At 36.6% G+C, this 25,223-nt stretch overlaps 1 protein-coding gene across 6 annotated transcripts in view; it reads right to left on the reverse strand.

The window, feature by feature from the left end:
• LOC126811152 (uncharacterized) overlaps nt 1-25,223 on the reverse strand; it is an 81,000-nt gene that overhangs the window by 19,223 nt on the left and 36,554 nt on the right. For all 6 annotated transcript variants that reach the window (XM_050536651.2, XM_050536653.2, XM_050536652.2 and 3 more), the window contains exons 9-18: nt 19,500-19,686; nt 18,537-18,655; nt 14,222-14,280; nt 13,731-13,903; nt 13,336-13,459; nt 12,785-12,900; nt 11,957-12,188; nt 10,363-10,537; nt 1,194-1,709; nt 156-326 (exon numbers count right to left, since the gene is read on the reverse strand). In XM_050536651.2, the coding sequence (XP_050392608.1) occupies nt 156-326; nt 1,194-1,709; nt 10,363-10,537; nt 11,957-12,188; nt 12,785-12,900; nt 13,336-13,459; nt 13,731-13,903; nt 14,222-14,280; nt 18,537-18,655; nt 19,500-19,686 (1,872 nt within the window). The remainder of the gene's footprint in view (nt 1-155; nt 327-1,193; nt 1,710-10,362; nt 10,538-11,956; nt 12,189-12,784; nt 12,901-13,335; nt 13,460-13,730; nt 13,904-14,221; nt 14,281-18,536; nt 18,656-19,499; nt 19,687-25,223) is intronic.

Consider the following 25,223-nt stretch of genomic DNA (forward strand, 5'->3'; position numbering starts at 1 on the left):
ACGTGAAAGAACTGATAAAAAATGGCAAACAGATATAAACCTAATACGTTTCTATCATTGCTGAATCCAGTCAGCGACTTATAACAATTTTAACACTGAGTTTTAAACTGTTATTACTGAACGTATATGAAATAATAAGGATACAATGCCCATACCGGCGAGGAGTGAGAGAACGTCATTCTAACTGGATCTGTTAAATTGGTGATTGTAATATGAGGTATACTAGCTGCTATAACTCCACTGTTTACTTGTGTAACAAATAAATTCGTCTTATCACCGGTTGCTAAACTCGTTGGATTTCCTGCATTCTTATCGTTTTTCATACTCTAAAAACATAACAATTTAATATAATTTAGCTCGATATATACATATATATATATATATATAACTTTGTTGAAATAATTACACGATTAATGACATTTCATTCTGTATTTTTTAAAATGGAGTTCCTTGGTTATATCATGATGTGTTGTTATATTTATCTTTATATTTTTATATTTCTATGGCGCTTTCAACTTCGGTTGAATCCCAAATATACACCAAGATACATTTTGCCATTTAATTTTAGATGATTTTATTTTTTTGCTAAATATTGTTTATCTATAGTCTTTATTCACTACTGAAGCTTGATGTTAAACAAACCTTTTAAAAAAATAATTATATTATTAATCTATATATTTGCATTGTTAAAAGAAATCTTTATCGGAATTCCGTCTTATAGTATGCTGTCTTCGATAGACGTTTGATATGAAACTTAACCTTATCTTTTAATAAACTTCGTGGGCCATTGATTTCACATGATCAACCTGGTTTCCGACTTCTAAATAAAAACTATTGTACAAAAAACAGACTTCATAATTCAATGATACTTTTACCAATTTTACCACCAAGCATTTAAAGGTCGTCCTATTATAAAGACCTGTTCGCATTTTCTTCAGTATTTTCCCTTTTTATGTTTAAATAAATAAACTTTTTGAACTGAGAATGTGGGGACTGTTAAATAATATAGACAAAAGCCCCGGGCAACAAGAACCTATACTAGTCGCCGATATAGATTTTGTTGCACAGACGTTATTCGATATTATAAAATAAACAAAAATATTAATATGCATTCATTAAAATGTCCACAAAAAGATAAAAATGGACGTAGGGATATTGTATTTCTTTGAGAGATGAAAACATCATTTATTTACCGAAAAGAGTTTGCCAGTAGGAAATACGTTAAACGTAATTCTTTCTAATGATGTTTTTTCGGCTGTTGTTAATCTAGTAAACAATGTCTTGGGTAGTACAAATTTATTAACATGTGCATTCCCATCATCATCGTCGTCGATTACATCGGGACTATCTCTGGTATGTCGAGAATCATCATCAACCTCCTCTTCGGTTTTGTCATCATCTATTTCACTAGTATTAAATGGGTTGTCAGTTACTTCCCGTGTATTTAGCGGATCATCAGCCATTTCCTTGGTATATCGTGGATCATCGGACATTTCCATAGTATCTAATGTATCATTAGATATTTCTTTAGTGCTGGGTGAATCATCAGATAATTCCTTAGTGGTCATTGGATCTTCATCCAAATCTTCTTTTGTATTAAGTGAATCATCCTCCATTTCTTTAGTATTTCTTGGATCATCATTCATCTCTTGTGTGTTGTCTGTGTCGTCATTTTCCTCGAATGAACTTTCATCATCTCCATCGTTAAGCTGAAATTGAATTTTCAGTGGTTTGTAATTCCTGGTACATTAAATATTATAAGCTAGCTGTCTGCTCTCTATAATGTATACAAAATATTGAAAGTATGATATATATATATATCATACTTTCAATATTTTGTATACATTATGGAATATATATATTCTAATTAAAAACATCTATCCAGACAAGGAAATAAAATAACACAAATTTACAAGCTTCTATATGTTTCAAAGGACCGTGAGTACTATGTCACGTTGAATACTGAGTAGATCATACAAATAACAAATCGGCAAGCAGGTGACAAGTGACGGTGTCAAACGGTCAACTAACAGAGGTCAAAACGAAATTAGCAAAGATATGTAATAAAATAAATCTAGAACCAAGCGTAGAGCCATCGCAGCTAACAAAAGTCGAAAGCCATGAGAGTGGAATACTGACAAATTACAAACGGAGAAGGGCCGTATAACATTGTCGTTGTTTTACCGTACTTTTTGCTATTTTCAGACGCCGAAATGTTGTGCCGTAGCGTTTTTATGAATCTATGTGTATCCTAGAACACGAAGGTGTATATTTGATGTGATTTTAACCATGATAAAGACTGGAATTTAATCATTACTTTTGGTGAGCTTTTCGCGGAATTTTCATATTTTTCCTGTCTGTCTGCATGCTGGTTGATCTACGTGCTAAATTTAGGGAGATGGGGCCTTGCAAATCTGTAAGAGGGATATATACTTCCTGAAATGATCTATTAGTGAAACCAAAAATTGCTGTCGAGTCGAAGTCATGCTGTAATAGAACTAAGCTCAGCTCAGCTACCCATACGTACGCGGCGTGAAAATCTGCCAAAACTACATTGACCCAAGGTATCACGTGACGATACGGATACGTGATGTGGATGGGAAAAATTCCACTTTCCAAAAGTCTCTAGTTTGTCCCACGTATTGTGTGGAACAGACTGGGCAGGCTATAAAGTAGATGAGCCATGTTGAGTGTTTATCCAGTAGTAATGCTTTTGATATCGTTATCCGTATTCAGCATGGTGTATAATTGGCAAGGTTTCGTTTTCCCTTTAAGACACGGTCGGCAAGGCTCAATTGTGGCTTTATAGGTGGTATTTCTGGCGAGTATCCGTTGTAGATTGGTAGAATGAGAAAAACTGATGATCGGCGTGTTTGGAACGGCTTTCTTCATCTTGTCTGATAGGTGTAGAAGTGGTAGGTAGTGAGTGAGTATACCTTTAAGATCTGGAAGTCCTGGTTGGTACTCGACTATTAGATATATATTCTTGACCTTCGCCTTGGGGTCACTGTCCTCACTAGTTTGAGGTGGTTGCAGATAGTTGTCAAAGGCTTTACGAATTTGTGCCTCAGTTTTTTTTAGACTGTAGCCACGCTGTACTTTATAGGAACTCCGCTAGTTCTTTACAGCGTAAACGGGCAACATCCAGTTCTGAGCAAATTCTGATAATTCAAATAGCCTGACTATATAGGCTATACTCCGCTTGATATGATGCGGGTGACAACTATTGTTCAAGAGGTACTGGTGCGTGTCGGTAGGCTTGGTATATAGATCAGTAGAAATGTTACCTTTATCATCAACAGAGATCGAAACATCGAGGAAATTCACCTTCTTTTTCGAGTATTCAAAAGTGAACTTGATAGAAGGATGGAGAGTGTTAATAAAGTTCAAGAATTCAACGAGTTTCGATTCACCGGCAGTCCTAACTGAAAAGATATCGTCAATAAATCTAAGCCATACGTCGGGCGTGTAATAACATTATGACAGTGTACCGATTGCAGCCCCTGCTTTCTGTAAGTAGTACTCCGAATTACATTCGAACACATTCTGAGTGAGAACTAGTTCCGCCATCTTGCATATTCCATTGACTGTCTCTGCGGGAAAGTGGTGCTCTGTGAGGACAGTCTTCAATGCTCGCAGAACATCTGCATGTGGAATGCTGGGATACAACGCTATGACGTCAATCGTAACCAAAAACGTATCCGGAGGTAAAGGACCCAGACGACGGATCTTGTCAATGAAATCAACAGAGTCGCGGATGTATGAAGGTAAAGAGGGTATGTACGGTTGAATAAAATAGTCCACTATTTCTGACAACCCTTGCGTGGGCGAACCACTGCCGGAAATCACCGTTCGACCAGGCACTCTTAGAATAATAGATTTCCATAGTCTTCCTGGTATAATCTGACAATAGAACAATACATAAGTCAAGAGATTAATTAAATGTCAATAGATCAATTATGTAATTTGACTGTAATTGTCAAAGTATACCAGGAAGACTGTAAATTAATGTCATGTTATGTATTATATACTTTTAACCTTTTGCTGTAAGTTACCTAATATTATTTATAATATCTATTATTCTAAGAATGTATATATTTATATATAATATATGGGTATCGTATTTGCAATATTTTGTATACTTGGCTGTGATTTAGCCCCGAAAATCGTTTCATCTCGTCCCAGCAAATTCCAGGTGAAAATCTGACGCTTTGTGGCATAAGTAAACTATTAGGCCGTCACTGTCGTAAACATTTCTTTTCCGATGCATTGCACAATACGTCTAGCACTCGAATTACGAGTCGAACTATATTTGTCAAGTGTCAAAAAATCAAATTCTAAGCCAATCAGAAACCATAAAAGCAAACAATGTCATAGAGTCACGGGTCGATAGCCATAAATAGACCAGGGAATGGAACACGTTAGCTTGTTGACATTTGTCAGAGAGGATTTTTCTGCAAATATGCCGGGATTACTGGATAATACCACCAGTTAAATGTTGCATTGACACGGTGAAGACGACTAACCCCTGACCTGTGGCATAATTATGGTCAATAGGGAAATAGCACCAATGATTGAATGAATCTGTTATTTTCTGGAAACAAGTATTTTTTCAAAACTATTTCAATGAAACAACATCCAAGAGAAATATATATATAATACAGGTGAAAACGATTTTGGCCTGATTGAAATACTGGTTCGGTATTATAATTATATATAATATTAAGAAAAAACATGTGATCTGAACGATACAATTAATAATATTTCACCTTCATCAATTTTATACTATTTTTTAAAAAGAAAACAATAGACTTATTATAAGAGAGTATAGAGAAAAATGGGATTTAATGTCCACTCGACACAAACTAGGTCATTTTGGACTATCGCAAGGTTCAATTTTATTTCAATAATTCGCTGGCGCGTAGTGGTCTTTAGCAGTGGAAGGAAACCGGAGGACACAGAGAAAACCCACGAGGTTGGACAGGCGACCCTTCTCCTTGTCACGTACAACCGGGGAATCTAAACCACACCAGTGGACTCAGGCCCGTAGCCAGAGGGGACAGGGGGGAGGCTATGCCCCCCCCCCCCCACTGAAAAAATGCTTTTACCCACCCACCCCCGAAAAAAAATTTGCCGACCATAGCTGTAAAATACCTACTGTAGACTGTGCCGGGTGTGCCCTCCCCCCCCCCCCCCTAAAAACTTCACTGCCCCTCCGAAGCTAGCAAGCTGGATACGGGCCTGAGTGGACTCAATGACTGACCTTATGATACAGCATGCACATGCTAACCATTCGGCTACTCAACCCCCCTATAAGGTATGTACATGTACATTTATTTAAAGAAAGAAACAAATAAATGTATATAATAAGCCCCGTTTACACTTGGCCGCGATAAGCGTGCCGTTCTGGGCACGGTACCAGGCCGCGATAAATTTCAAGAAATTGACCCGTTTACATTACTCTAAAATAACCGGTCACAGAACCGTGCCAAGCACGCTAAACGTGGAACTCTTCACAGAAAAGTTAATTTCAGTCCCTATACAAATTATCCAGATGAAAACAATTATGATGGTCGATTTAGTTTGAGCAGCCATTTTGACAGAACTTATGGCCACAGATCACTAAACATTTGCCCATTGACTTTAATGTTAATTCTCGTCTCTTAGACCGGTTCTAACTTTTTCCCAAATTTTCGTTGGGTAGAACGCTTTCTACCACAGATGGAGCAACATGTGGCAACCTCTTGCCCAAAAGCACGTATGGGGTTCACCATGAAAAACTTGAGATACACAAGCTGGAAGTAGAGACAAGAAAACATGCAATTTTGGACCCTACATTTCAACCTAACCAACCTCTCAACTCTTGTATCCTTCCGCCTCAAAATCATGAATATTCACCAAAACCTGGTAGAAAATGTATTTTCAAACCCTTTTCTTCGATTCTACACCAAAAAGTAAAAAAAAATCGCCATGCAAAAGGGGGAAAAAGGGAAAGGGAGAGAAAGACTAAAAATAACTTTCGCCCTACATTCGTGGGTGACGGCGTAGAAATATTTGGTGAGCTGTGTCACGGGGAAACAGGTCAAGGTTCATTTGGCGCATGCGCAGTAATCCGTGCTCAAGCCGGTTAGCGTTTACACTACGAAAATTTAAAGCGAGCCGGTCCTGGTACCGTTCCGAGACCACCTCACTTCAGTGGGCCAGGCGCGGCACGCTTACGTTTGACCCGTTTACACTACAAAAAAGCGAAGCGTACCGTACCTGGTACGCTTAAAATTTGTAATGTAAACGGGGTTTAATACGCTGTTCGGGTGGTTATATTCACAGAATACATGTATTTACACACAGATAAGGTCTTGTGCCCATATACACTGTACAAAATTAAAAGATATATACCAGTAAATAAAAGTACACATAAGAGAAAAACAAACAGTTATCTAAATAAAATGGTTCCAGTAAAATGAATTAGAAATGAAATGGGGTTTAACGTCTCTGCTCCTATACATGTAGGCTACTGGGCTAATGAAGACGGGCACACGCCATAGAGTGTGCTATGAGGGAAATTTTGCCCGGGCACAGCACTATGGCCTACACTTATATCGAATTCCAACTGCCAAGGGATCTTTTAAGTGCACGCCAATGTATACACGAGACCTCCGTTTTTCGTCACATTCCGAACGACTAGACAGCTGTCATTGTACCTTGTCAGCCCCTCCGTCTGCACCACTGACAAGGGGAAACCACGTCAGAAATGAATTAGAAAAAAAAGTAAAATAAAGACACATAGTAAACATAAAGTGACAAAATATAATATGAAAATTTATTGACACGTACAGTACATTGAAGTAAAACATGTTTAAAATATGTAATATTTAAAAACCGCTTACAAAAAATACATGTATACAGGTGTAGGCCTACCATAATGAAATGTCGCTTAGTATTAAACTTAGTAAGTGTATCTATAAAAATTGTACCTTGTGTTAATATGTTCAATTACTAAATGTCACTCAAAGAAAATATTAGATTAAACAGTTTTAGTTAGATCATTTAAGTTTTTAAGTTATAATTTGGTAATGGAATCTCATTCAAACAGATTATAGCATTGTATCATATTGAAACGACCTGCACTGATCCAATCATACAAGTTTTGACAATGACCACCAAGATTTGGGTGGGGTAATACCCACTGACCTGATCAAGATATATACAAGGCTGTAACGCCCGCGTACATTATAAGGCGTTGTCACAGACAACCAGAATCTAGAGAGTATTGATCCTATGTAATCCTCTAATCTCTTTTAACGAGAAAGGTATTATAGAGGGCATTTTACCCCGATCTTTTAATGAGAAAGGTATAGAGGGCATTTTAGAAGGCATTTTACCCCTATAGAAAGGTATTATAGAGGGCGTTTTACCCCGATAGAAAGATATAATAGAGAGCATTTTACCCCATCGATAGGTATAATAGAGGGCATCGAAAGTGGCTTTAACAAAAGGCATCGTAATTCATCAGAATTCAATAAACATTCTCCTGGGCCCTGTTTCTCGTAATCGTAACTTAAGATAAATTCCAAATTTTAGTAGATACTTCATTTTTGATTGGCTAAGCACTAAAATCAATCTAATATTATCCAATCAAATTACTAAAATTTGGATTTTATCTTAGTTAAAATTTCCTGAAACAGGTCCCTGGTCTTTTTACACTCGTTACACTGCATCGGAGTTTTCCAGATATCCTAATCCCATCTTCCGATTTAAAAAAAAGCTGTTAGTATTCTAAAAATGACCGACTTAACATATCTATGGGTTATTAGGCATTATAATACCTACGCGATATTAATCTACATCTTGAGATATTGGTTTAATTTAGTTTTATTTAACAGTAGGTGAAACCTAGAAAAAAAACCTGTGTGGATTAGGCAGAATTTATTACTCCTTACTTGTTAAAGATGGGTTCCTGCGTAAAAACTGGGTGATTTAATGGTATATATGGACTAAAAACATATTCAAACTAATTAATTTGTCATAACTTTGCTTGAAATCCTCCTCAAACATTGTAATTGCGAAGGAATGTCCTGCTATACAAATAAATCTGCCTATTGCAGGTCTTTCTTCAGGCCTTAAATGTTATATAAACTATTAATTAAAAATTTATTAACATGACAAGATTTTAGAGGCTAGAGAAAGGGTTGGGGGTAGAATAGTAACATTTAGGAAAGAAAATTATGTGGCAGATTTAGGTGCAATGGTTGTCACTGGTTTAGGTGAGAATTTTTTATTTTTCAATTCTTTTATCCGAATATTTAAATTATGAATCGATTGTCAGAATGTTTGTTAGAGTAACTATTAACATTAGGTTAAGTGTTACTTTGCTCTTATTTTTTGAAAAAAATTTCACAAGTTGATTTTCTTTATTTTGTTAATGTAGAATGGTAATGAACTGCTCTTTTCATTTTCTTTGTTTTATTTGTTTCGTTTGAATTTGATTTATCTGTTTAGTTTTGATTGTTTAATTTTTGTTAATGAAGTTGATTCTTTTAAACTTCGTTTTTATTTTTGAACTCTACTTGGTGTAGGTGTTCATCAGGTAATACCTCGACTGAGTTCAATATAGAGAGCCGGTTGATTTGTTGGATATAAACCTTTGAATAATAGCGCCTAACAGGCAGCTGTGTTTAATTATGTTCTCCTGATTTTGATTGTTTCTGTGTGTTTGAAGTATATGTTTGTGATATGCGCTTAGAAACACTTCACGTGTAATGAAGCGCTATATAAATCGAACAATAATAATAATAATAATAATAAATCACATAATTTCATCAATATCATCCTCACAATTGATGATTTAGGAATAGGGGAATATCTTCATCGGCTTGCATTTGCAAGAAAATGGAAAAGGGTTAAGATATGATCCCCTTAATCTTAAGAAATTAACCAGACCTATTTTTCTTTTTCTTTTGCTGGTAAAATTTTAGCTGCTTGTTTCTAAACATCACTTTCTTCAACAGTTTTGGAATCAATATCTTTCATAATCATAAACAGGTTATTTTTCTTTACGCTGGTAACGTGGAATGTGAGAAGTCTGTTAGTAATAGTAGATCTATACCCCATTGTCATTGAGACGAGAGTCTTGTCTGCACATTCCTGGAGTTCTTTGTCAAACAAATCAGCATTTGTCTCCGGCATAAGCCTGCCACACAGAGTAAAAAATGAATCTGTGCCTGCCACTTCCATCTAATTTGATCCACTGGTTAGCGCATACCTTAAATTTTTCCCAGTTTGTCGCAGTGAACGGTTTTAGATCAGTGTTTTTAACAAAATCTACACGAAGTATGCAGTTTTAGCTTTCCTTCTGCCATATTACTATCAAAACGTAAACAGCGGTGACCTTTCACTCTACTACACGACCTGTTGAACCTTTCGTCGTGTGTTCTGATTGGCGAGCTATGTCACGTGATGTGTTAAAACCAAATCACCGCAAAATTCAAATACCATCGCACATTGATAAGTAAGCCCGTATTTATTTTGCGTTTTCTGTCAAACGTCAAAGAATGGATAACAGAAAAGTTGTGTGGCAATACAAATAATACTAGAAGAATTAAATGATTTACTTTTTTTCACCTGAAACTTGCTAGCACAGAAAAACAGAAGCAAGCTAGCTAGAAATTTCACACGGCCGATACATTATATCTAAAGACGGCCATAGAAGGCAGACAGCTAGCTTATACGATTTAATGTATGTCAGAATGAAGTAAAGTGGAGACATTTTTTACCTGAACGTATTTTTTTATTTATTTATGCATTTATCTACCGGAAACAAATAAGTGCTCGTACTTTATCTACTTTAATATATGAACTAAATAAAGCTGCTCTCAGTATATAATATTTAAAAAAAACCACAATTATTAACTAACGTCCATAGTTATAAATTGTTTATCCATCTATAAATGATAAACCCCACTGTTCTCTTTAGGCCGTCCATTTTTATTTTTTATCAGGCAGGCCCATAACTGCCTTTAATTCAAATAATGTAATTTAGAAAATTGAATTCCTAAAATACTCATTCTAATCTCATTCTTATTTTTGATGACCACTGTCATATACCGTAACATTTTCTGCTAATCACAAGAGTTCGGGTATCAACATTGAAATATAATAATACCAATAATATACACAATAATTTACTAAGCAACAAAAACTAGAGTCTCTTTATTATTAATTAAATACAATACAAATCATACATACTGGTTTAATATGATGTTATTATACCTAATTAAATGTATACAACCTAAATATTGGTTAAAGACACAAACGATAGGTATTTGAAATATTAGCTGAAAGCTTTGTTTTCGGGAAACTCACCGTAAAAACAGACAACCTTTGACCCTTCGCCTGTGATCTAGTTGACAAAGAGAGACCATTAAAATAACCCTCAGCAACGGGCACAGCAGCCAGCACAAGATTAGGTTCTATTATAGTAATATTACCATTTGATAATGAGATTTTGTTACTAATTTTCTCCACAGAATCTAGAATCCTTAAAAAAGTAATCGATAACAGGAGGATCAAAAGAGAGTATAATTACATATTTTATTAAAGATAGGTTACAGGCAACGAAACATACGCCCACAGCAGCTAAATCGTCCGAGCGGCCGGCAAGGGTTGTCGCATATTTATTCCTTTGTAGGTAATTGGGGGCCTTTACAAGACAGTTCCATACTGATCAGATTATATATTTTGTTGTTTGAGGGTACACAGGGTTTTACAAACGGAAACAAAGGTCTCAACTTTGGAAGTAGTTTACAGAAATTGTTGAAATTTGACAGGCTTTTTTCGTTTTACTAATTTAAAAAATGCACATAAATTTCATACAGATCGGATGATCACTTTTGTCATTCAAACATTCACAGGGTTAAGGGTTCACAAAGTAAAACAAGGGCCACAACTCTAGAAATAATTGACGGAAATTGCTGAAATTCAATAGACCTCTATTTCACAAATTTTAATGATGCATATAAATTTCATACATATTGGATGATAATTTTCATCAATAGAGCATTAACAAGGTTGAACAAAGTGAAACAAGGGTCATAACTCTAGATGTAATTATTGTAAATTGTTGAAATTCAATAGGTTTCGTGGTTTCACTATTTTAAATAATGTATATAAATTTCAGAAAGATCGAATGATAACTTTTGACGTTAGAGCGTTCACAAGGTTCAATAAAGTGAAACAAGGGCCATAACTCTAGACGTAATAAACGGAAATTGCTGAAATTCAATAGGCTTTTTCGTTTCACTAATTTAAATAATGCATATAAATTTCAGAAAGATTGGTTGATAACTTTTGGCGTTAGAGCGTTCACAAGGTCCAACAAAGTGATATAAGGGCCATAACTCTAGACGTAATAAACGGAAATTATTGAAAATAAATACGCTTTTTCATCTCACCAATGTGAACAACATATATCAATTAAAACAATCGGACGGTCCGACGACAATATACGTCCACATTTCCATGTGGGCGCATAAAAAGTAATTAATGCTGTTTACTTTGAAATGAACGGAATAGTAACACGCTTTGCGTCAATACAATACTTCCTTCATTTGAGACTAACACACGGATAAATATTTCTATGGTCACGGGTCCAATGCTAGAGTTCTTTATCGAATTCAAGGGGTCTGTACATGTGTCGAAGTGGCGTTTTAGTCAGCTACACATGCACTAGCCCTAAGTGACACCCAAGTTTTCCTTTAAAACGATTTTTTCTCTTCCAAACTGATCGGTGCCCCTTAAATGCTAGCTTATATAGCAAAGATTAATGAACGGACAACGCTTGTTACCATTGCTTTAGTTATATGACAAAATTTTACATTTAATCAAAACAAAACCTCACATGCAACCACCTTAAAAATAAAACAAAATATAACAGGAATGGTAATCTAAGTAATCTAACCTTGTTGAAGTATCAAATTCGTCTTGTGCCTCCAGTAGCACTGCACTGGGTATAAAGAGGAGTTGGCTAACCACGGCCACCGTATCATTCATAATGCCACGATTAGAATATGACGACTCCTCCTTTAATATGTTAGTCAGTACACCAACCGCCAGAGATAGCTGCTTTTTATTAAAATTCCGGGTATCCTTAGTCAGAGTCTTCAGATTATCTAACGCCTGTCGAACATTGCCTGAAAATAAATTTGTAAAACATATGTTGCCAGGCAACCAATATACCTCCGCCGGGGGTGTTTGTGTTTGAATGATCGATGTTATAATATGAATTTCTTTTTTTTTTTTAATTCACCCTGATACATTATACTCAGTCGGTAAAACACCCCAAATGTCCGGACCACATTAACAAAAAAAAAAAAAAAATGTTACTGTTTAGATAAAGATTGGGGGTCGGATGGCCGAATGGTTAGCACGTGCGAGTCCGCGCTGTATCATAAGGTTTGTCATTGAGTCAACTGGCGTGGTTTCGATTCCCGGCTTTGTACATGAGTAGGGTCGCCTGTCCAACCTCGTGAGTTTTCTCCGGGTCCTCCGGTTTCCTCCCACTGCTGAAGACCCCTACGCGCAAGCGAATTATTGAAATAAAATTAAATCATATGTTAGTCCTGAAATTACCTAGTTTATGTCGAATGGACGTTAAACTCTCTCTCTCTCTCTCTCTCCCTCCCCCTCCCCCCCAACACACACACACATAAAGATTGAAATTCGGTGAAAATCCATTAAGCTTTTTACTCAATTAAATAGGATCATTTGGACCCAGTCATTGATTTACCTGCGTTAATATTAATCTTTAACAAATTATTTAATTTATTGTTGACTGTAGAATTAATAAGACAGTCTGTAATCAAGGGCTCCATCCATATTGGTTTACCAGAAGCATTTAGGTGACTAGAAATACAACAATATAATATTGTTAATCAAAATATAAACATAAGATTCTAAACATAAACATTGTAGATTGGCAAACTTTTATGTAACGTCAATCTCCAATTAGATTTTTATGCTACATGTAGTAATATCAAATTACTTTTGTATATTGTGAATAGTAATCTATAATTACATAAAGTAATCTACAATTACATTAAGTAATCTACAATTACATTAAGTAATCTACAATAACATATGTTTACTATAATATCAAATTACATTTGTATATGTAGCTTACCAATTACATAGAGTACTCTCAAATTACAGATGTTTATTATATAATATCATATTGCATTTATGTACTATATGTCATATACAAATTAATTGTGGATTACTTTTACGGCAGAAAGAAGCAAAAATGTAAACATTATTACAAAAGAGAAAGTAAAAATTTACCATTGTCGTGAAACTGAAATAAGCTGGTTATTAGGACAGTTGATATATGTAGTATAACCTACATCTGTCTGTGGCCAGGTAAATATACCTACTGATGTCTTTATAATCTCTTCAAAACATGCCGCTTGAATATGAAAATAACCAGTTAGTAATTACATTGTCATATTGAAACTCATGAACTATACACTAATTACGACTAATGTCTTAATACATATAGAAACAATAGACTTCACCATAATTGTCCTTACTAATATAAATGAAAGCATTAAAATCAACACTCTTCACTAATTTGAGTTCCGTTTGAAATCTATTCTTATCAATACTTTTCGATAATGGTAAATCTAACTAGGTTTATCTTAAATTAACTATTTAATTTCATTGAACATAATATTTACCTATTTTATAATAATTAAGTAGAATAGTTGAAGGTACGACTCCCATCTCTGATAATGCACCTTCTAACGAATTCCTGCGTAAAGTTTCGTTTATCTGTGCCAACACGCTGTCTTCGGTGCGTGTGTTCAGGTTTGTGGAATAAATAGTCGCCCATACTGTTATCATTGGTTGGCTATAAAAACAACATACTATAAATTAATAACATAGTTACTTCACCCTGTCTAGTGCGTTTTACAGGATTGTCTTCATTATCCCATAACCGCCCCCCCCCACCTCATCCCGACAGAAATCGATACGCGAGTCGGAATTAAGATAGGGTTCCTCGAACAATCATAATAAGCAGGAGATCCAGATGCAAATAAGATAGTTATATTTTATATTACAATGTCGTGTCCTCTATAGAAATATCATTTACAAATTGTTATTTTATACAAAACATAACTGGTAAATAAAAGATAATAATATAATGTACATCAATTGATTTTAATACCTGAATCGTTGAATATCTACAGTATAGCCTCCAGCTATTTCATTTAATGCACCTGTTAACTAAACATAAACATTATTTATAGTACATTTATATAAATACATTGTTGGAATTAGTTTCATCTTTTGTATTCTTTCTGTCCCCGCTAGCCCGATTTGTTGGAGAAAAGGGGTACGTTCAACCCATTGTATTTCATTTCTGTTTTATTTCGACTATCACGAATGAATTTACATTTAGGCAGATTACTAGTAAGCGGAAGTGGGTCTGCTTACGGATTTTAGTTTCGTTTTCGACATGCATTGTCTACTGCTGAGTAACGTAGCTAAATCAAACTAAAAACTGATCTCTGTGACAGTTCGCAAACTTCACGTAACTATTTTAACAGGAGTAACAATATTCAATTGAAAAAGGTTTTATGATGAAATTTTGTATGGTTAAATAAATATTCCACATAGTCCGGTGGCTGAAGGGGGGGGGGGGAATCGCCACCCGAGCTGTGAATTTATGAGACCAAGTTTTTCTAGACCAGTACTTTTGCGTAGATTCCGAATCTAGGTGGTGGTCAGGCGTTTGAGGGGCGTTTTCGAATTATGGGGTGTCCAATGTCTACAATTGGGGGAAAATGTTATTATGTTGATATAAATGATAATCATGTTATATATTAATAAAACATAAATTTCTAGGACTGCCCATCTCTAGAGAAGTGTATATGATGCCCCTGGACAACTGTTTTGATTTGTGGGGAGGTGGGGTTGGGGTAACAGGTGTGTGTGTATGGAGGGGGGGGGGGGGTAAATTGGTGGGAAATCAGTTCACATAGATTTAAATGATGATTTTCCTAGAGCTTGGTAAAAACATTACTTTTTAATTATGTGGGCAAGATTCCCATTGTATGGGGCGGGGGGGGGGGGGAACAAAATGTAATTTTAGGGACAGAAACCATTCAGTTCAAAATTGACCTGAAAAGTGTCTTCTCTATGCTTTTTCGTTCAATCTGATTAAAACACAGACATGCTATTTCGTTTCGTTTTATATAGTTCAAAATTTCGTTTTACTTGTCTTCACAACACTGGGATCAGGAAGAGTTGTTATCTAACAGGTGGTCTAGTTGATGTGAGGAATTAGCCAATGAAAAGAACTCGCCGTACTTTGCACGGAACTGTGGGTAAACCCCTAGAAACGTCAACGCTGATTGATTAATCAATGTCTGACGTCATAGGGTAAAAAACCGCTCGTTTTACTTGTCTTCACAACACTGGGATCAGGAAGAGTTGTTATCTAACAGGTGGTCGAGTTGATGTGAGGAATTAGCCAATGAAAAGATCTCGCCGTACTCCGCACGGAACTGTGGGTAAACCCCTAGAAACGTCAACGCTGATTGATTAATCAATGTCTGACGTCATAGGGTCAAAAAACCGCTCGTATGACCCTGACGTGACCTCCCAGTACAACTGGTCAGATCTTCATGTAGTGTAGGCCAAAGTATAAAAAAACGAAATGAAATATACATCTGTATTTTAATCATATTGCTTTTTCGTTCAGTACCAATTTCGTCATTCCAAATAATATATTAAATTATAATGGTACTTTTCAAGAGATCTGGAAATGTACATAAAAAACACAGTAAATCAGAGTCATGTTTAGATATTAGTTTATTCTTAGTCTTCATCAGAAGATTCAAAATCAAAGTTCATAATATGAGTGGGATAAATATCTTCAGATACCCATTCACATTGTAAATCTTCATTCCAGCCTTGTATCGCAGGGTCATCCTGTTCGATCACTGGTGTACATAATTTTTCACCAGAATTGCAGCAAATGACTACGCAGGCAAGATGGTAATAAAGAAAGAAAGGTTTGTTATTTTTCATCACAATTGAAATTCTCCCAGAAAATCTTTTTTCCAGTTTCGCCGTACATGGCACAAACATTTTTTTCTAAACCAGTAATTATGTCATCAGAAACATCATTTGTCTGTCCCGGCTCTTTAAAAATTCTCGACACTTTCAATACTAATCTTGATTGGATCAAAAAATGTATCAAGATTAGTATGAAAGTGTCGAGAATATCCTAGAGCTGACAAAAACCACGAGGACACCAAAATAGCTTACCTACTCCTCTACGCATTGCAAATAAATGGAAGCGCTGAAACAAATTGTATTTTGCTCGGGCGAAATAGAAATCCCAAAATTTCACGGAAGGCGACTTACATCAGTAGATGACGCTAGAAGAAAGATTTTCTGGGTGAAAAAATAACGGACCTTTCGTTATTACCACCTTGCCGTAGTGGTCTTTTGCTGCATGGCTGTGGGGATCACGTGGCTAAGTGGGTAAGACGCTAGCTCGCTAGCCTGGAGGTCGGGTGTTCGATCCCTGCATTGGCCGAGAAAGTTCATCCAGATTTTCCGGCGTGGTTCTCCCTTGTCAGTGATGCAGGACGGAGGGGCTGACAAGGAAAGCTGTCTAGTCGTTCGGATGGACGAAAAACCGAGGTCCCGTGTACACATTGGCGTGCACGTAAAAGATCCCTTGGCAGTTGGAATTCGATATAAGAGTAGGCCGTAGTGCCGCTGTCTGGGCAAAATTTCCCTCATAGCACACTGTATGGCGTATGCCCGTCTTCATTAGCCCAGGTTAGGAGCAAAACAGTAGGACGTTAAACCCCATTTCATTTCATTTCATTTCCGCTGCATGGCTGGAATGAAGATTTGCAATGTCAATTGGTATCTGAAGCATATCCAAAGGATATATACGAGCTGTTGATCAGAAACCAAAAAGATATTTTTCCCGCTCATATTATGAACTTTGATTTTGAATCTTCTGATGAAGACTAAGAATAGACGAATATCTAAACATTTAATCTGATTTACTTTGTTCTTTTATGTACATTTCCAGATCTCTTGAAAAGTACCACCATAATTTAATATAATGAATGATGCAATGATGTAATGAACGAAAAAGCTAACGAGAAAACACTTTTAAGGTAAATTTTGAACCAAATGATTTCTGTCCACAAAAACACATGTTACTCCCACCCACATCCCCCCACCAAATGATTTCTGTCCACAAAAACAAATGTTACCCCCACCCTCATCCCCCCACCCCCAAGGGCACCCATCCCGGCGCCCACTCCACACAATGGGAATATTATAAACATATATTTAGAGATGTTCCATCAAGTTCTAAAGAAAATCACTTAAATCGACGTGAACTCATTTCCCGCCAATTTTACCCCCCCCCCCCAACACACACACACCTGCAACCACCCACCCCACCTCGCCACAAATCAAAACAGTTGTCCAGGGGCATCATAAACACTTATTTAGAGATGGGCAGTCCTAGAAATTTGTGTTTTATTAATAATTATATAACATGATCATCATTTATGTCAACATAATGACATTTTCCCCCAATTGTAGACATTGGACCCCCCATATCTCGAAAACACCCCCTCAAACGCCTGATCACCACCCAGATTCGGAATCAACGCAAAAAACTGGTATAGAAAAACTTGGTCTCATAAATTCACAGCTCGGGTGGCGATTTCCCCCCTTCAGCCACCGGACTAACACGTTTTTTAGAGAATAATTATTTTGTTCAGAGAATAAAGAAATTTTTCAGAGAATTTGTGATCCACTTCCAAGAAACCAGGCGCTTGTCGCACAACTTCATTTTGTACTACGGGCACAAAAGCATAAACTGTATGCCTTCTGGTTGCTGTGAATGAGCCGAACTCAACTCCAGATGGTTTAACGCGTGCGCGTGATATCACAAGATCTGTCATTGATTCCCGTGGCGTGGTTTCGATTCCCGGCATAAACAAGGGAGCAGGGTCGCATGTCGAACCTTGTGGGTTTCGCCTGGTACCCCAGTTTCTTCCCACTGCTAAAGACCCCTACGTGCAAGAGAGGGAGAGTGAAATGGGGTTTAACGTTCACTCGACACAAACTAGGTCATTTCGGGACAAACATATGGTTTAATTTTATTTCAATAATTCGCTTGCGCATAGGGGTCTTTAGCAGTGGGAGGAAGCCGGAGGACCCGGAGAAAACCCATGAGGTTGGACAGGCGACCCTACTCCTTGTCACGTACAACCGGGGATTCGAAACCACGCCAGCTGACTCAATGACACTTCTACTTTGAATGAACGACTGTAAATAAGTTATGATTGCAAATTATTTGTCATTTCTTTGACATCATCCAAGTCTCAAATTAATTAAATCAATTTAAACTGATAATTTATGTTTGATAATAAGTTTCTCCTTTTGAACATATCGTGCATAAGTTCATATTAATGCGTGATAAACATTATACTTACTCCAGTGGTAAGACTTCTTTGTTCATTTAGATACGCTTCCGAATAAACAGTGTCAAGGTCCTGGTTATAAGAACGATCTAACGATAATTTCAGAGAAAATTTTAATTCTTTCGTTCGACCTGGAAATCAAAAATATAGTAAAAAAAAAGATAGTTACATATTACTGTGTTAAATCATTTTAATTTACAATCTGTATATTTAGTCCATTCATCTTTCGGTTTTCGTTGTCAATCTATTAAAACCGACTGTCACTTGAAAGCATGATTTAAGAATAACAATTTACGGTTATAATCAACTGTTGCAACATTCTCGTATAGTTCTTGTCACGTTCCTGTTCACAATGTTCATGAAGGCCACAGGGCTTCCATTAAAAATTGTAGCCTCTATTGCGTTCACAAGCAAGTTGTTGACAAACCGCCGGTACGACATCATACACCTCACTGAAATGTGCAGGCTCTCGCTTGGTTCCCTGATATAAGCAAGGTGACAGCTTGAAATTGATTATATCCGATTTTGCTTATACCAGAGCAAAGTCTAAATTACTTATTTTATGGGTTTTCTTGGTAAATAAAGTGAAACTTTCATAGTATGGAAGATTATATAGACCTATACTTCACCAGAGGCATAGACTTTGAAGGCATCATTGCAAAATTCGCAAAGCTCAAATCTAGAAAAAAAAGCTATATAATTCCGTGTAATGTCACGTCACCTATGCAATGTAAACTAATGCAATATATGCAGTGTGTAATATATATACATGTCACTATTATTTCTTTTGATATTTTGTATTTGGATGGATGGATGCCTGTGTAATCCGGCACCATGAAATACTTTGACCTAGGGCCCCACAAAATCTTAATCCGGCCCTGGAAATGTGGGCGTATACAAATGAAAATTCGAGGTATAAATTATGCCATGGTTTTAAACTATTCAGTAAAGAAATTTGATATAAAAAAAACTAACCTCCCATATCGCCAGCATTACACTCTTCGCCTATACAACAAAAATTACATAATCTATCTGGCTTATTATATAGACCACAACCTCTGACATTTGCCCTTTCTTGATTTAAACAGCTCTGATACCACATACAACCTTTATTAATAGCAAATTTGCCATCAGTACTTGTTATTCGACTACTGCAAACCATCTGAAGTTAAATTACGGTAACATAACATGACATGACAAGACATAAGAAAAATTAAGGAAACCATAGACAAACAACAATATGATTTGAAAAACATAAACTATCCCCTGTTCGGCTCCACAATCCACAGTCTAGATGTAAACGATAATATTTTTAATCAAGTCCATTTAAGTTTATTGATATGTCAAACAGATTTTAATCTCGATCAATTAGTATTTTATTTTTAATTCTATGTATACCTTTGGGCTGTTTTTCCAATGATGTTAGTTTTCTCTATTAGGGCCGTTTTGTTATAGTATCATAACGCGTAGGCCTATGTATGTATGTCTATGTATGACTATAACCTATAATAGATACTATACATTTTCATACATTATTATAGGTCAAACTAGGTCATTTCAGAAGGCGACTGGTTTTTAGCCGTCGAAGGAAAATGAAGAACCTAATCCTTGTCACGCAAATGTGTGGGATCGAAAGATTACATTTGCATTGATGACAGGCCTTGTGAACTAAAGCGCACGAATATTAGGGATAACAAAAAGGCACATGTTATATCTTGTTTGTAACAGGAGCTTGATCTGCAAACTACAAATATATACAATGGTAAAAATTAGAAATCCAGCTGCTATAAAGTTAATAGTAGCATTTTTCATAAATTTCGGAGATATAGAAGAAGAAACTTTATTGCATAAAAAAAACCTTACAAGGTTATGTGCATATACATATAAAATAATAGAAATATACATGAAACAAACAAAGGATACATACATGGACATAATTATACAAAGATACACAACTTTACAAAGACATGTACGAATTTTATACAAAAGCTCCTAAACATTTTAAAATTTCTATATTTCTATTCATCATCAGTATTTTAAATTGTTGTAAATCATTCAGTTTATAAAAATTTGGTTCGCGAACTAGAATTAATCTGAACAGTTCTTTTCTTTTTTCGTCATGTCTTTTACAATTTGTTATCAATAGAGATGCGGTGTGGGTAATGTTGACGGGGCTATCTACCTCGCTAAAATATATATAATATGAAAATCATCCTATTATTATGGTTTGATATTATGTTTATCTTTATTATATATACAAAATTTACACACAAAAAAATATAAAAAGTACAAAAGACCAATAATCAGTATTCTTTGATTCGAATCATGATTGGTCGTACTCTTTTAGCTCTATAAATAGTGGCCCCAACATTACAATAAATGATTGACATACTAATCACTAAACAGGTAAATCCCAACATCACGAACAAACTAAATAGTATAAATGTTGTCGTACTCTGATACTCATCACAATAGTCACATATATGCGTCTTAAATTTTCTATGTTCTACTTCCTTCAGGATTGTCCTCGCGCCAAAGAAATACAGCAATGGCGAGCATATTACCATGCCATGGACCACATTGATAATCAGCAGGTTTTTGAATGCCTTAAATATAAACCCCAAAAGGTGCGGATAACATATAGCCCGGTAGAGATCGAAGGCGATGGCAAAAAGTATACCCCTGGAAACGCCTAAACTCGCGTGGTTGAAAATATTTTACAAGTAGTAATCCACACCTGATTGTATTGGTGAGTTAATTTATAGACTATTTATGGGCGAATAGTTAAATGTCTGCTATTGCGAGCCCAAGCATACTGACGGTAGATGGCGTGCCATTATTTTTAGTTGTGTAGACCGCTATAACCAAACTGTTTCCAATCAAACCCGTCACAAACAAAATAACCATTAAAAGTATAACTGGCTACATGACTATTGTTTGTTCGTAATTCAATGTTAGACATTGTTAGTTTATGTTTATTCACAAGTAGCAAACACGTTTAAGATCTGTAAGCACGTGGATTAAATTGGGTATCATCTGGCAACTGCAACTGTTTATTTCAACCTATGAAGGACAAAAATAAAAGTATTCAGTCAAACACACATCAATAAGCTACATTCTTTTAAAAAATATATCGCTACATTCTTTTAAAAAATATATCACATATCAAGCTAATATGACGGCAAAAGGTTTGCTAGCTTAAATTACAAAACCCCAAACCAGTGTTACTGCTCTGACAAATGATAGGCAAGAATCAAAATGACTTCATAAACATTATAATAACATGCATTCAAAAATCAGTTATTTATACTAATACATGTATTTGTGATCGTATCTTGTCTGCCTGTTTGTTCAGGATTGGCGGCTACACTAGGGCTGTCCCGAGGCTGAAATTTGGTGTATTAGGGTAGCTCGGACCGTTGGAGTAAGATAGGCTAGGTGGCGTTGACCAACTGCTTCCGGTTTCGGAGTTACGGACACAACCCGGGCAGTACCAGGTTATCCGCTAGTATTACATATAACTACATCTTTTATTATAATATATCTTATATTATCAGTACAATATGCGTATTACATCTACAATTTACTACCGATCAATGTGTATTCCAAATGTTATATAGAATCTGCCTTACCTAAGGTGAAATTAAACTTGTCAGCTATCCACAATTTTGTCAAATTTATTTAAACACACATGACGTATTGAGTATGAATATGTATAACATATCACAAAATGTATATTACAGGCCGCTAAATGTATATTACACATAAAGTAATTAACTGACAAAATATACAAAGCAGCAAAAGAAACGTCAGGTTGGTAGGTTACTCTGAATAGACGCATTGCATAAAAATTGTCAAATGTTTTTATTGTATATTTGTGACCACAACTCCAACTTTACCTGAGCAATACGGGTTCTTCCCAAACACAAAATCGAACCTAGGAAATGTTCTCAAAAACGCAACCTGACATCTGAGAAAGTAATGTGTTCTCCATTATTTTCATGCAACTCATGTCCAGCCATATAAAATGCACCCCCATACCTGGTTGAATCATTCACACTACAACGTCAGCAGCATGTCACGACTCACGACAGCTCAGAGGAACCAAGCGCTTGGAAAACTCGACGCTAGCCACACTGCCCAAGCCGTTGCCAATGACTTCCCGGTCAATGTTCGGACCATCTACAGGCTTCAGCAAGGCTTTTGGGCCACCAACACCACGGATGATCGCCCCTGAACTGGTAGACCAAGGGTTACCACAAGGCGACAATACCGCCATGTTGTGCGACAGCACGTGCAGAATCCCTTCACACAGACAGCACGTCAGACAGTGGGAACACACGGAAGACCCATCAGTACCGATACAGTGCGCCGACGTCTCACCAGAGAGAACATGCATTGCCGTAGACCTTACCGTGGACCGATCCTCACCCCTCGCCATCGGCGTGAACGTCTACAGTTTGCCCAACAACACCAGAACTGGCGACACAGGCAATGGTGAACTGTTCTGTTCACAGATGAGAGTCGGTATTGCAGATGACAGGACCAGAATATGGCGTCGACGTGGCCAGCGTTATTCTGACCGATGTGTCATGGAACGAGACTCATTGGGGAGGTCCAAGCATAATAGTTTGGGGTGGAATCTGCCTGAATCAGAGAGTGGGTCCTGTGGTGTTCCAAAATCTTGGTTCAGGGAAAGGAGGCGGCATGACAGCAGTGCGCTACATCGATCAAGCGCTCAGACCCCACGTCATACCACATTTCGCACGTCATCGAAACAACGTTTTCCAGCATGACAACGCCCGTGCCCACACCGCCAGAGTTACTCGGGACTTTCTACAGTAGAACGGTGTCAACGTTATGCACTGGCCAGCCCTTAGTCCGGACTTAAACCCGGTTGAACATCCTTGGGGTGAAATTAAGAGAGACTTAATAACGCCGTACCGAGACCAAACACAGCCGATGGATTGCGCCAGGCTTTTCTGAGAGTGTGGTTCCAGGTGCCAATGGCGTTCATCAATCGTCTGGTCCACTCTATGTGCAGACGCTGCGCTGCTGTTATTGACACTCGCGGTAGAAACATCAGATACTCATGTATAGACTGTGTACAGACTCTAAACCTTCTCGTAAAGTCTTGGAATTGTGATGAATTAATCAATAATGTATCAACATAATGTTTACAAAAAATTGCTTTGATCCATTTAGTAACTCGTTTTCTAGAATGACTTGATTTAAGTGCCTCTCTGATTTTGAAATCGTACTAATCCCCCATATGTTCGACGATGCAAAGTCGCAGATACGTAGGTCGACAATGCAAAGTGCATAATGCAACGTGTAAAAAGTAAAGTCGCTAATTCAAAGTTGGTTCATTCTTTAGAATGTAAGAGCTCAACAAATGTACTTTGTATTTTAAAAAGTATACTTTGCATTTTTACGCTAGGACATTAGTATTTTGAAACATTGAAAAATGTATTTTGAAACGTTGTCTATCTTCAGACTTTTGGCAACGTTATACTTCCATACCATAATGTATCTTTAAATATTAAATAATCAATCTGAGCAGATATTAGTGTGAATTGTTACTTTAAATATATCGAGGTCGTGATGTGTAGGATAAAGAACGAGACTGAGGTTATGCTGAGGAAAGAAAGACTGAAGAAACGAGGGTTTTTCTGAAGTCTTTCTTCCCCAGCATAACGGAAGTCGAGGACTTTATCTTGCTTATAAACCGTCTATGTTTACATGTACGTAAAATGAGAATATCCCAGAATTCCCATAAGAAAAACATTACATCATGTTTTCTTACGGGAAAAACCCTACCCTGGAAGAATAACCTGTTACAGGTTTAAAGAAAAACTTTCAGAAGAATAACCCCAAATTCCCCTGTATATATCCAAAGCTGCCCCCGACTTTCAGACCTCAAGTTATTCCGGGCATAGAATATACCCCAAAGATCAAAGAGATTTACCGTTACAGGTTTACAAGATAGTAGAATACTAAGGGTAAGTATTGTGACAGTAGTACGCGAAACCCCATTTCATTTGTAAGCATTGTGATAAAATGAACATGCTGGCATAATTATCAATACATTTCGAGATTTTATCGAGCGTCACGTACATACCATGCGCATGCACAAATTCGACAGGGGCCTGCTTTTGACCAAATTAGGTGATAAAAAGGGCATATAATCACGCAGATCAGCAGGAAATGTAAAGTGTACTCATTCGGATGAGAACGGGTAAATTTCAGTTAGCCTTTTTTGCTCGATTTGCGATTAGACAGCTAGGGAAAGTTGGATTAACACAACTGGTGTTTTAAACTAGCTTACTTGCCCGATTTACGATTAAACGGCTAAGTTAAGCTATAGATTAACATAACTGGTGTTTTAAGTTGTATAGTTTGACTTACAATTGTCTGAACCATACACTGGCACTAACAACTCAGGTGTTAATAATATTACATTCAACAAGAAAATACATATTTTCACACCAATTATAGAAAATCCAAACACGACCTACTTTTATTTAACTGGGTTGATCTACTGCAACATCACATTAATACCTACACGAGTCGTAGGCCCTATATTTCAACTACACCTGTTATATTCGTGTAATGGATCGGTAAACTACCCTCAAACTGCGCACAACGCCAACATTTGTTTTTACTGCCGGTCGACGTAAATTTGAAAATTATTGTCCC

This window comes from Patella vulgata, chromosome 2 (assembly GCF_932274485.2).
Source record: "Patella vulgata chromosome 2, xgPatVulg1.2, whole genome shotgun sequence".
NCBI lineage: Eukaryota > Metazoa > Mollusca > Gastropoda > Patellidae > Patella > Patella vulgata.